The sequence below is a fragment of the Anoplophora glabripennis genome, unplaced genomic scaffold (genome assembly GCF_000390285.2).
Source record: "Anoplophora glabripennis isolate ALB-LARVAE unplaced genomic scaffold, Agla_2.0 scaffold477, whole genome shotgun sequence".
Classification (NCBI taxonomy): Eukaryota; Metazoa; Arthropoda; class Insecta; order Coleoptera; family Cerambycidae; genus Anoplophora; species Anoplophora glabripennis.
In genome coordinates this window covers 101,817-115,767 of record NW_019416565.1, presented here as the reverse complement: position 1 = coordinate 115,767, position 13,951 = coordinate 101,817, and the positions used below count along the sequence as shown (strand labels likewise).

The 13,951-nt window shown below is 31.3% G+C and overlaps 1 protein-coding gene across 1 annotated transcript in view; it reads right to left on the bottom strand.

The window, feature by feature from the left end:
• LOC108910546 (RNA-binding protein Musashi homolog Rbp6-like) overlaps nucleotides 1-13,951 on the bottom strand; it is a 138,338-nt gene that overhangs the window by 59,415 nt on the left and 64,972 nt on the right. The window contains exons 3-4 of the mRNA XM_018715174.2: nucleotides 6,488-6,572; nucleotides 251-283 (exon numbers count right to left, since the gene is read on the bottom strand). Of these exons, the coding sequence (XP_018570690.1) occupies nucleotides 251-283; nucleotides 6,488-6,572 (118 nt within the window). The remainder of the gene's footprint in view (nucleotides 1-250; nucleotides 284-6,487; nucleotides 6,573-13,951) is intronic.

The window sequence follows — 13,951 nt, the reverse complement described above, 5'->3', positions numbered from 1 at the left end:
AGAAATATTATCTTTCAAATTTTATTACATAAGTTGTTACGGAATTTAAGGTATACAAAAAAATTGAAAAGTTATAAAACTGCACCTTCCAAGAGAGATGTGGAATTAAAAATTCGTATTTGTAAAACCCCAATTATTTGCATGAGTAGAATACCGAATATCAGTGAAGTTTGTCCAAACTTATTAACAATTTGTATAGATGATGGGTATACTATTGCAAAAAACTAGATACTAATTTTATTTAACTTACCGTCAGGAAGAGCTCCCAGCGACCACATAAAATCTAAAAAAATGAAAAACACCATTAGTAAATAGTTGCTAATCACGTCGCGTAAACATTTAGAAACAACAAAAACTATCTTTTATCTAGGAATGAATGTTAGCATTCATGAAATTTCAACTACGTGTCTAAGCTACTAAGATCGATAAAAACGCGAGCGAAGCGATCAACTAAAGGTAAACGCTCGAGAAAACTTTAGTCTTAGTTAGATCTTTTTTTAGTATTTTCTCAATCAGAGCTGCATTACATTCGACTACACTACACTGTCTAGATCTACTTAGAAATATACTTTATCACTAGAAAATATCAACTCAGTAAAACGTGCTATTAGATAATAAACAATTATTTACAAATAAAAGGTGACTGTTAACAAAAAAGCTTCCAAGCATATTTTTCGTTGAATTTCAAAATAGTTTTTGTGTTAGAAAAGGAATTTATCTCGTTTTTATTTTATAGATGTAACAGCTACTTGGAATCTTTATTGTAATAAATCTCGTATCTAAAGCTCTTAAATCGTTTACACTTTTTCTAATAACGTTACTCATTTATAAGTAAAAATCTGCAACTAGTTTTTAACTAACTATAAATTTACAATAATTGTAAAATATGCCTTTATATTTCACCCCAGATAATTTTTTTATGGAGTCGCAATATCTCGTTGAATGTGTAGTTAACACAAATGTTTTCACATTGTGTTCTAAATGCTAGATTATTCTATCTAGAATACAAACATTTGTTAATACCTAGGCTAGGATTTTATTGTTACTCTATATTAAATTAAAAAGTAGCCTAATTGTACGAGCTACATTAATTAACATTCTAAATTCATAAAATTAAGTACAATTAGACTGTAAAGGATTTACCCTGGCCAGTACGTTACAAAACATAAGCTCGCCAAGGCAACTTTTTACAACTATTATTGTCTATTTCTATACAAAAGTTTAGATCGCACCTTTATAAGGCTAAGGTATAGTGTAAACCAAGCCAGGACGACACCTCAAAAAGGACCAACAAGGAAGAAACCCGACAGGACCTGAAAAGGACGAACTACTGCCCCGACTTGCGTGAAAATTTTACGTTAAATCACTATACAAACATAACATACTATACCTAGTAATTTAGCCTTACATTATTGTACAAATATATGAAAAGAAAATATTTAAATATTATAGAGGACAAATTAGAATTATTAAAACAGCAGGAAATCATGTGTGAATACTATAAATATTAAAAGAAATAGTAGAACTGATTGACTTATTTGATTGTGGTTTGTTTTTTAAACAGTCTGTGCTATACTTAAATATTTTCCTTAAAATTTTAGTACACAGCTTAAGACACACGATGAAGAAATTTCATGAGCTACAAAATGATGAAGGTTGATCTAATTTCACGATATACAAAATTAACAGCTACCCTCGGTTACTTTTATTTTAGTCAAATCGATATTTCTAGTAAAAAGAAGATATAATTCAATTATGTAATACGCGTACAGGCTTATAGTGACGATGTCGGGCTAAAAGGAGTATTCACTTTTACAAAATCTAATTTTATCAACTACGTTTATACGATTTTATCTGAAAAAATATATCAACTAATCTGTCTAGCTGTATTTTAATTTTAGTTAACAGTTCGCCAAGCTCTGAATATCGTGAGTAGTTCTGAACTATAAACTATTAACCCGACAAACCCAAAGTGAACTACCGTTAACTAAAGTATCTAAAATTTTCACTAGCAGTCTTCAATTTTGTACTGTTCTACCGGAATATAGGCCATTTTATAAAATATTTCATCACAGCGGCTTCCTGAACGCGATCTCCCAAAATGATAGGAATAATTTATTAAAGTGGGTTGCATAATATACGTACACATTATAAGGAAATTGCCTATACTAATATACATAAAATACTGATATGTAACATAGATATACACATGATAATACTTGAATATGCCTTACATAGAACTTTTTTAGCCATAATGTTTTACGTCTGAAAGCGTTACCCGTTAAAATGTTACACTTACTTATTTAAAGTCGAAGACATAGAAATAATGTTTTGTTGTCGTATTGCAGAACTGGAACTTTTATTGAGAACAGGTTTTATATACTGTTTTGCAACTACTGCTAGTTTTTTTGGTTGTTACGGCCCGAAATAGTTTTCCCTTGTGTGTCAATGAGCATGCTGAATTTAACTATTTTTTATTTGATAATACGAGTATACATGTATTATCATATCTTTAAATAAATGTAAAGTACTTATAACTCTTTCCCAATTTTTTTATACATTGAGTTAAGTAAAGTACGGGGTTTTCATTAAAAATGGCACAAAATATAGATTACTGAGGTCGAAATAGAAAGATTTAGGAAACGTGATTTGAATAAATATTTCTCTTTTTCAATTTAAATGAAGTCAATGTTTAAAAAAAACTCAAATTCTACCAGTGAATATGTGCGTCTTTTTAAGTGGGAAATTAGAAATTACTGTCTATTTTATATTTACTGGTAGAGAGTGCTAGTAAAATCTTACTAGATCATCAAAAATAGTAAAAACTTGCTTATGTTTAAATAACATTATTTCATTCATAAAACTGTTAAAGGATAGAACACGAAAAAATAATAGGTGCTTTCTTATATAACATTTCTCTTTAAAACATCACGTTCAGGCATTCAAAAAAAATGTTCTTTGTTATCTAGTTAATAAATAAATAATTTTTATTTAAACTGGGTACACAACAATCATAATAAAAGTAATATTTTAACACGAAAAATATTTTAATGCTAACGGCAATTATAGGTTCCGTACCTATTTGAACCTCCGAAAACTTTTACCCCTACAGTGAAAAGTAATTTTTTGGAAACGATATTAAAATACTGTTATTTTCCGTAAAAAGCTGATCTTGGTAAATTCGTTAAGAGACCCTCTTTTTCAAACATTTTACCTTTTATAATTAAGGAATATTTTAAGGAATTAAATATATATTTTTTGTTGTTATACAACTTGGTATACAACAATAATAATAAAGGTTAATTTAATTTTCGGCTGAAGGCCCAGACTCAATGAGGAGGTATTGACTTAATTTAACAAATTGGTCAAAATAAAACAAAATCATTTTTTTAAAGTTGAATACCCGCCTGTTCAACATAGTGTTTTTGAGAAAAATGTTACAGAAAGGGTTCCTAGTGTTTTCATGCTCTATCTTTTACCAAAATTATGAACAAAAAATGGGAACACCCTATATTAGTTAAAAGTAAAAAAATATATGCAGCTGTTACCGAAATAGAAAGTTTAACATAAAAGTAGTAATTCGAATTTTGTAGTTTATTTCGATTAATTTTATCTTCACCTTATTTCGGTAACTCTAAATAACATACTTAGTACAGGGCTGGTTCACGTTTTGATCGGGCTTCAGCCGGCAATATTTTGCACAAAAATTACTTGCAATTTGCAATTATTACTTTGAATAAAAAGTGGGTCGCCAAACGTTTCGTTTTCAAGACCGCTGATTTATGTTGCTGGATTAAAAGTATATTTTACATTTTAGAATTCCGATTTATTTTAAAATAAGCTTATCACACAGAGTAAATTGAAAATAACTACCTATTTGTTCTACAGAAACAAAGCATGTGAATTTGTTTTTGGAAATATAATTTTAACATGATGGATATAAGTTACTGAAATAAGTCAAAATTTCTACGCCAATGATATTTTAGACTTTTGACATATTACGTCGTATTTAAAATCGTATTTCTATTTCGTATTTTTTTCTATAAAACGAATAATTTTAGAGTTACTTTCGATTATCATCAAGTCAAGTTCCATCGGTTTTCGATGATTACCTATCCTACTTGAAAACCGCTAATAATAATTATTATTAGCGGTTTTCATTAATTAAATAATTTCTTTGATCACCTACTGAAGTTTCTCGCTTGCATCCTGGATCATCCCCTATATTTCATAAATGGTGAGTTACAATATTCGTGAACAAGGCAAATTTGTTATATAAACCAAATTTTGTGTAATTCAGTGTATAACTCAGCAGGTGTAACATTTCCGTGTTAATATATTAACATACTCTTGCTTTTTCGTAATAAATAATGCTGCTAATTATTATGCTATAGTGGCGGTATTTTTTAAAATTGTTTAATAAAATCAAAAGTATTATTTAGCACCGTAATAAATATTTGTAAAACGTTCTTTTTTTTGTTTATAATTTACTAGAATGTTAATAGTTAGTTAGATTTTCTATTAGAATTTATTAACAATTAAAACAATGTTACCTACTAATTAGATTCTCCATTAGAATTTATTGAAAATTAAAACGTGTTAAATAATTTTTTTTTATAAAATCATAGAAAGGAAAAAAGAAAGTACTCTTTATTTTCATATCATTTTAAGAACTTAATCCTGTGAAGATTATATATTGTATAATAAAATTAACACTTTAATGTGTAGAAAAGGAACAAAAGTTTAATGAGACAAATAATTGCACGAGGTCACATTATTAAGCTACAAAGACTGTGTAAAAATTACACAACAATTAACATTTGTTAATCAGAGCAATAGATTGTTTCTTTTTTGCCTTCATTCTTAGAAACATAGTACCTCTGAGGATAAAGATAATGAATAAACTACTGTTAGAAAAAATACCATAATTACAATGTTTATAGTATTTCAATTCTTAATTAATAAATTCAAGTTTCCTGTTTGTTTATATATTTATTTATTGAATTATTAATATTCAACGGGAAAGCCCTATTACGGAGTACCTATGTGAATACTATAAAAGTATAACAAAATTTCGCTGTGTAGTATTGTGATTAGAATAATTTCTATAAAGTGAGTTCATTTGATGGTTAGTTGAAGCAAATTCAAGATAAAACTACTAGATAGGTTGAGATATACTGATACATTAAAACAATATTAGTACAAGATCCCGACTTAGATCGACCCTCACTCATCGAGTTTTCTAATAAAATTTTAAATTGAATTGAATTTCGAATTGAATTTTGAATTGAATTGAATTTTGAATTGAATTGAATTGAATTTTGAATTGAATTGAATTGAATAATTTTGAATTGAACTTTAATTTTTTATTAAAAATAGCTGTACAGGGAAATTGGATGTCGACCAAATGAAGTTTTGTTTATTCAATCATTATATTATCAAAATTCAAATTTCATTAAAAAAACTCGATGGGTGAAGGTCGATCTAAGTCGACGTCTTAGATTAATATTATTGAAAGATTATCAACATTACTATGCAATATTTTGTGCAAATATAAAACTTAAACCAGATTTCCTTTTACTCTAGCGACTACTTGAGACTACTCTTTAAATATCTTTTTTTTTTAACTTTTGCACCCTTTTAACTCCATATGTAACTAGCATGAAATGGACTCCAAATTGTTGCAAATAGTATTCTAGTTGTAACCATTAAAATTAAATCAAAAGACAGATCATTTATTATTTCTGGACTGCAATAGATAGTTTATCTTATATTCGTATAATATAGGATTCTTTTTTGTTATAGTTTCATTATAAGATTAAGATGCAGAGTGATATAGATAACCTATAAATATAAAATCAAAATTTATTATTTTGGAAAACCTCAGTAAAAAAACTTTCTTGAAATTTTCAACTTAATGGTTTCCGAAAAGAAGCAACGTGTGATTAAAATCTTTGACTCGACGTTCTATTTCGACTGCAGGAATCGCCCATTAAGCTGTACCGCATTAATAATGAAACACCCCCTAGGTGTTCTTAAATGTAATATGAAATATACAGGTTCAGAAAACGTCTTAGGTCGCATAAACATGTTAGAATTGATAAAAATGAAGGATCTACCAGGATAAGAAGCTAATAGATTTACAACCCCAATCCTGCGGGTAAAGTGTTCGTATAAACGGTCGATATGTCGAGCCCCTGGACCCCTAATAAGTCACTCATGGAATAAGTTAGAGTGGGGGGACCTCTGGCCATGGGCCGCAGAGCCGCGGGAGTGGCAAATACTCTTTTACAGCCCGTCACGTCATAGACGGAGGCGTAATGCAAAGGGGCCGGCGCCACGGCGATCGCCGCCACTGGTATGGAGGGGCCAGCCGTGGCCACCGGGAGACTCGCAGCGCTTACTGGAATCGGGTAGGGAGCGTAACGTAACGCGGATGTCGCGGTACTTCCGGCCACAGGTCCAGGGTTCAGCATAAGCAACTCACCGTATGCTCCCCGACCAGCCGCCCGCGTCTTGGCCAGGTTTGCGGGCAGCATTACTTCCTTTGGTTGGGCTTTCTTGCATTCCACCTGGAACATAATAATAGGATTATAAAGCTTGTTTAGTATTGGGTGTGATAGTTAGTTTGACACTTCGGTGCATAAATAAGGTGACTCGTTTGGAAGGCGTTACGGCATTCGCGCCTCTTTATTGTACACAGAAACACTAATAGGATATTAAATGCCCGCTGTTAATTCATTGTAAAATCTTTAATGTGCTGCCTTTTATATTAAAACAATATACTAAGATAATAATTATTAGTATTGCAGTAATCTCAAGAAAAAAATTATTAATCAAATTTGCATTAACACAATTAATTATAACAAAAAAATCGAGATTTCTACTGATTTTGAGCTACTTTTTGAGGTTAGGGAAAAATCCTGACGTGATGGAGCACTTCCGATGGTTCCATCGTCTTCAGTGGACCAAGATACAATAGGGTATAACATACTCTGTTAAAAGGAATATAGAAAAAAAATGTGCATGTGTAATCTGTTGCTAAGCAACAGTCTATCAAACATGTAAAAATATACAGTGTTATATCTAATTTTAATGTTCAAATGACTTCTATTTTTCTTTTACGGCTAGCCGATTTATAATGGATATACAGGGTCAATCACAACAAGTGTAAAATAATTTAAAAGGACTACTACAGACCACTAAAACTATAGCAGGTATGTTAATCGTATATAATTATTAATAGTTTAAAAGTTACAAGGTGGAAAAATAAAATAAGTATACAACTTATCTCAAAAATTTAAAGGGGTGAAAAAGGAGCAAAAACTAAGTTGACTAATGTCACAAACTTGTATCGGAAGTTTAAGGTCATAGAGAAAAAAGCTAATTATAAATGTGTTTAAAACTGATTTGGAACTGCTGAAATACATGTATTTTATCGCAGCGAGTATTTACAAAAAATTCTGTAACACTTTTTACGAGTTTGTAGGTTTCTTATGAAACCGGACTGTATTCGAAAGTCAGTTTGTAATACATTGTTGTAGTGATTCCAAGTTTTCTTTTCAAAATGCTGCATTTATTTAGCAATCGCGAATATTACATGCTCATAATTTTTTGCGAACCAAACGATAATGCCCACAGAGCTTGCGAACATTTGTTGCTGAAGCGCAAAGAATTTTAGACACCGGTGATGTAGAACCACGTTGAGGTCGCGACGGTGGCCCAGGGCTACCACTAAGAATTTTAAATGTCGAGGAGATGATTTCAGATCTCGTCGACGAAGATCCGCATCGTAGGAGCAGAAATATTGCACAGCAAGTAAATATTTCGCAGAAAATCCACACGAAATAGCAGTCCCCGCTCACTTTGTTCGGAGTGCTCGACTTTCTAAACATTACTTTTCCCGATCGCTGGATAGGCCGCGGCAGCCTAGTTAGATGGGAATATGTGAAAAGTGTTGCGTATTCCACGGAAGTTCGTGACATCAACCAACTGCGACATCGTATTGCCGAAGTTTGTAATACGATTCGAGAGGATGTGGCAATGTTGGAACGCGTACCAGCGAATTCGATACGTCGCGCTGAAGCTTGTGTGCAAGCAAATGGTGGGCACATCAAACATATTGTATGAAAATCAGCAGTTCTCAAAAGGTGGCTCCTTGCAATGTGAAGGTAAGTCAGAAATCCGTGTCTTTACCTCATTTTGACATAACGGACATGTAGCAAAAATATTTGACATAAGTTTATTTAACACCTTGTATACATATTTGTGCAATATCTCAGAAACTAACAAGTATCTTTTGTTAATTTTTTGACCATTTGATAAAGCCCTTAAACTACACTTCATGATAAAAGATTACTATAAGAAAATTTATTCAGTGTTTCACTCTATAATTCTTTGCTGTATTTAACCTATATTTTTTAAGCAAATATGACTTTTGCTATGCTAAATGTTGCCATTTTAAAATTATGACAAGTGTAAATAACTGACTTTATTTATTAGTTGTGCGTTTCATGTTTCAGTTTAATTAAAAATTGTATTCTATTATTTTTATACTCAATTTAAATTATCCACATATTTTATTTAATATAGTGAAGACACCGATTGTAGTGTAACAAATATAGCGGAAAAGTTGTGACTGCGACTATGTTAGTATACGAATGTGTGTGAGATATAACCTACAAAGTAAACACATCTTAAATATCACTGCTACTGTCACTTATGACATGCCGATGAGCACTAATAAGTTTGAAGTCGAACTTTGTCTGATGATGTTGCTGAGTGATGAATGACTTTGGCCATAACTAGATATTGAGGGTGTAATCCAATACTGAACAAAGCACGCAGCTCACAGAGTGATAATAATAGTTTCCCACAATATCATTAGTTAAATTCGTCAGTATAATTATAGAGATAGATAATAATGTTAGTATCATAATAGTAATCAGTTAATAATTAAATGGATTTTGAGTCCAATATCAAAAGATAAATATATTAATGAACTAAAATCTCCAATCGATCTCACTGCATCTCATCTATCTAATGCAAATGACCATACACCCCATTATTCTGATGTCGCAAGAAAGTAGGCATCATTTGTGGTTAAGCTAAAGCTCAAACCGAATTGCATAAAATAGTTACGTAAATACAGAATTGCTTATAATTATAAGGTTATTCTTCTATTCTATAAGTCTTTCATAACTTAAAAACTCCTGTGTTTTTGTTATCAAGTCTAATCAAATTAAAAAAATCACAGTTAACTTTCGGTCAATTCCCTTTGTTCACCCTATAATATTCCATATAAAAGGAAACTTATTACATAACTAAATATTATATTTTTCAAAGTGCGATGCTCTCCAGACTAGGGCTTCATTGTGGCAAGTTAATCCACACAATGTGTAGTTTGAAACTCGTACGCTAGTTCATAACACTGCTTAAAATGAATATGGAGATGTCGAGTTGTAAATTGAAATTTATTCTGAACATAAAAATTCAGTTGTGTGAGGAACTTAAGCATACCAGAAAGAAAACAAAAATGATCACGAATTCTCAGAAAAGTTGATAGAATATGCAGTACCTTCTGCCGTATTGCATATACCTAATTTTAAAGTTCATATTTTTAAATATATGGTTGATAAAAACGTGCCAATTTTTAGTTTTATTTGCTTTTTTTCTGGCGCACGTCCTAAACAGATGTTCAGGTTCAAATTATTCAAGTGGCTACAACTAGAAGATGTAAGAGAACAATATGCGAATTGTAAAAAACAAGGAAAATAACAACAGAAATGACTAATCTGCATATTCTAGAGTGATATGCAGATTAGTCATTTCTGTTCAGAGTACATTAAATAATGTAACAAGAGAATAAATGCTAAAGGTCCTGTCCTGAATATTGTCATAACATAAACTAAGAAGAACTAAACATTAGTCCCTTCTGTAGACCTTCGAGCTAAACAGCTAAATCTGTCAGGAGAAGTAAAATATCCAGGAATAATTTTAGGGTTTATATCACAAAACATTCAAGCTATATGATACCACTTATTGAATAAATGAAGTTATTCAGATGGAGCCATATGATACAGAGGGAGCTATGTAGTCGATATTTCTTAGACTGTAAAATATACGGTCGCAAGATCAAGGCAACATATTTCAGTATTAATTTAGCATCGTGGATCTATGGACTTCAACTCATGACTTACTTGGAACTAGCAGCTTAACAGAATCATATAGAACAGAGAGCACACATGGGAATTAAAGCTCAAAATGATGTACTGGGCATAGACGATAGACCCATAGGCATCTTTGGTGTGAAGGACAACGAGGCTTGTTTGGCGATAACGCAACTAATAAAAATTACACCTACAGTAGCTATGGAACCACTACTAACCTTGCCATCTCTTCACTTGAAGATAATGGGAGAGTGCAATATATGTTTTGTCAGGCTGTTATAGGTATACACCTAAAATACATTCATGCAGATTATGACCACAAAAGAGTTAAAAATTGAATGAGTATTGCATTCAATTAATCTATTATTGACTATCAACATAAACTTTGAGAGTTGAGCTAGCAATGGTACGCAAACGGGTGAAAGAAGGAGCAGGGCATTGGGGCTGGTATCTGAGAAAACAATATGAAAACTTATCAATCAACTTATAGGTAGATCAATATTTTTATAAACAGTCAAGCCTCTCTGAAAGAATTTACAATTTCGACGGTTACCTACTAGCATAATATGTAGATACTGAAACAATTTGTCAAAGTCTTTCATTAAACAACGATCAAGAAAGACGACTGAGGAACTATCATCATTAGGCAGCAATCAGTTGCGCACACTGACTGACCTCCTCACAGGACCATAATGTTCTGCGACTACTTAAGGAGGCATTGCCAGACGGCTCCCACAGAAAAAAGGCTACAACTCGCAAAGCTACTGGTCAAATTTTGTGACAAAATGTGATATTCAATAGCAATTTGCGGTTATGCCAATTGCTATTGAATAGTTTTTTTTATAGAGCGTGAGCGTGACTTCCATAGACTTTTCACTTTAGGGCAGAAAAAAAACATTGGGTATAACAATTACAATCGTTAATTGTGAATAGTACAAGACGATGGATATAACTGGGGCAATGCGTTTACTTGAATATAACTAAAGATAATTACTCAATTACAGGATAAAAAAAAAATAAATAGTTACGTATTTCCACCATTTGATGTGTTCAAGTATATGTTCTCAGATATGTAACCTTATATTGACACCGCTAGAAAGACCGTTAGTTTTTCCTAATTTGCCTTTTTTATACATTGTGTTTTCGAGATATTAATTGTTCAATCAATTATATGAAATGTTCATATTTGATAACCGAAAAACCGAGGAGTTGGAATTTTTTTTTATTATAATATGTATTGTTATACAAAATTATTTTAGGAGAATCAATGAAATAACAAATTTACAAATATTTTTATAGAGCGGTGTTTGTAAATTGTCATAAAAAGATTCATCTTCTAAGATACTTTCACTTTGAACAAAAAAGTATGATTTGTCTAACCCCATCCGTTTTTCGTATGTCAAAGCAAAGCAGGAAAACAAAAAAAGAATGAAAAAACGTTAAATTGGAAAAAGTTATAGTCTTAGTTCTTTTCAATGGCATCAAAACATGGGTATGGTTCTGAAAAAAATACAAGAGCGCCACAAAGCGGTGCATATAATTATATACAGAGACTACATAAATGATTACAAGCCACGTGACAAGTAATTTTCTTTGGAATTTCAGTAAAATTAAAACAGTAAGATCAAGATTACATTAAAACACAATATTCTGTTTTATCGTCCGAGATTGGTGTAATTTTTCCGCGAGAGTTTGTTCAACGAATCAGCGATCGTATATCTCGAGCGTAGACTCAACGGGTTTGTCATTGTTCACTGTAAACGAATCATCAATATTGGTGACACTAAGATTTAGAGAATTTTCGCTACCTGTGCCAATCATGCATTATTGCTTAAGCTCAGCGGTTACGCGGCTTGTAAATATTTATGAAGGCTCTGCATAATGTATAACTAACATTTCTTATCTTACATTTCAGTGACACTAAAATATTATACCATTTTCAGAATAACATATTTAACATCAAAGCAGTATAAAAAATCAAGTCTAGCGTATCATATTTTTTACTGCCTGTATATACGTCTACAAAATTCAACGGAATGTTCTAAGATTCGTTAAATTTTAAGGTAGCTTGGTAACTGAATGTTTAAAGTTGGACATAGGGTTGATTAAATGATTAAAGTTTGACATGAGGTTTATTATGTGGTACAGACAAGGGTCAGTAAGCCTACACCGTATTATTTATATCTTATAAGATTCGAGATACAGTTATATGTAGGTCACTGTATTAATTTCATTCATTTAACTTGACTGAAGTGCGTTTACATTTAACTTTTTGTCACGATGTGTGGTACTGAATTTATGTTTTGTATAGCAAATTAAGTAGATACTCCTACGTTTAATTCGAGATACTTGTGTCAGGTTTAGAGTTGACATTGTTAAGCACTTAAAGAAAAAAATAATAAGAGTTATATTAAATACAGCACAATTGGTGTTGTCCTGAAATTATATTAAAATATTGTTTGTTATCCCTAATAAACTTTGATCATTTCCATGTTAGATCTCAAAAACTACAAGTTAAGGCAAAATACCAAAATACAAATTATGATTTTCTACATATTCCTTAATATTAACTTGTTCACTAACGATTGAACCTTAATATTTTGTGGTAATTCACACTTGACTTATGCTCCATTCATTATGGCTTGGTATAGAAAAAAAAACAACACAAAATTGGGATACTTTGATGAATGGAATAAACTATTTATCTACAAAATTAAATCTTAAAAATTAAAGACAAGACATGGTCGGGACAAGGAAGAGGAAGAAGAAATACAATTTCTAAACACTCCTAAAAAAATAAAGCAAATTAATTTTGGGAACTGTTGGACTTGCAATCATTCTACCGACAAGGATTAGATGAAATCAATTATTGGTGAGAAGAAGGCAAGATATGGCTTACTTTTAAAAGTTTATGGTTAGATTAACGTCCAAAGAAAATATAAGCATCAATGAGGAGATACATGGAAAATCTCACTAAACCTAAGCTTTATCCAGCCATTTGATTTTCTTCATTCAGCAATATTTGGAAAAAGGTAATCGAATACGATTATTTTAAAATTATTTGCATTCAGTTTTATAAATACGTTAGATTTATTCTATTCGGATACTCGTTGTGGCGGAAAAAGAAAAATAATTTCAAGGAAATCCCGATGAACAGAAAAAGCAAAGCGATGTTTCTTAATTTTCGCAATCCGTCGGTTAGGACAATGAATTTAAAATAACTTTATGGTGATTTATGACAGAACATTTGGCCGAATGCAATTAAACAAGTCCAATTAAAGGCGACAAAATTGTCTGAAATTCTTTTTCGTCTGAAAGCAATTCGAGTCGGAGAATGAGTGAGAGAAGGTAGGGGCCGTTAGAATGGGCCCCAAGAGTGGATAGAACCAGGGGTGCACTTAAAATTTTACTATAAAAGATTTTTTTGAGATAGCATTCTTTATTGCAAAACAAATAAATGTCTATGATACCTTCGTATACAGGGAATATGTTTGTCTCTTTTTAATATATATTTAAAAAGTAATAAATGCAAAAAGTTCTTACTTATTTTGAGTAATTTAAAACATTTCGTAGTAAGTAAGGAAAAAGTAAGTAGGAATTGACTTTAAATATATATTTAGTGAAATATTTGAAATCGCAATTATATATTTATTCCAGAACTTTTTAATGTAATCGAATTTTAACTGAAATGTTTTGGGTAGAAATGCCTCTACTCCTATCATTTATTGTTATCAATTTAGTGCATACTACGTTCCGAAGGAATATTCGAATTATCTGTTTGC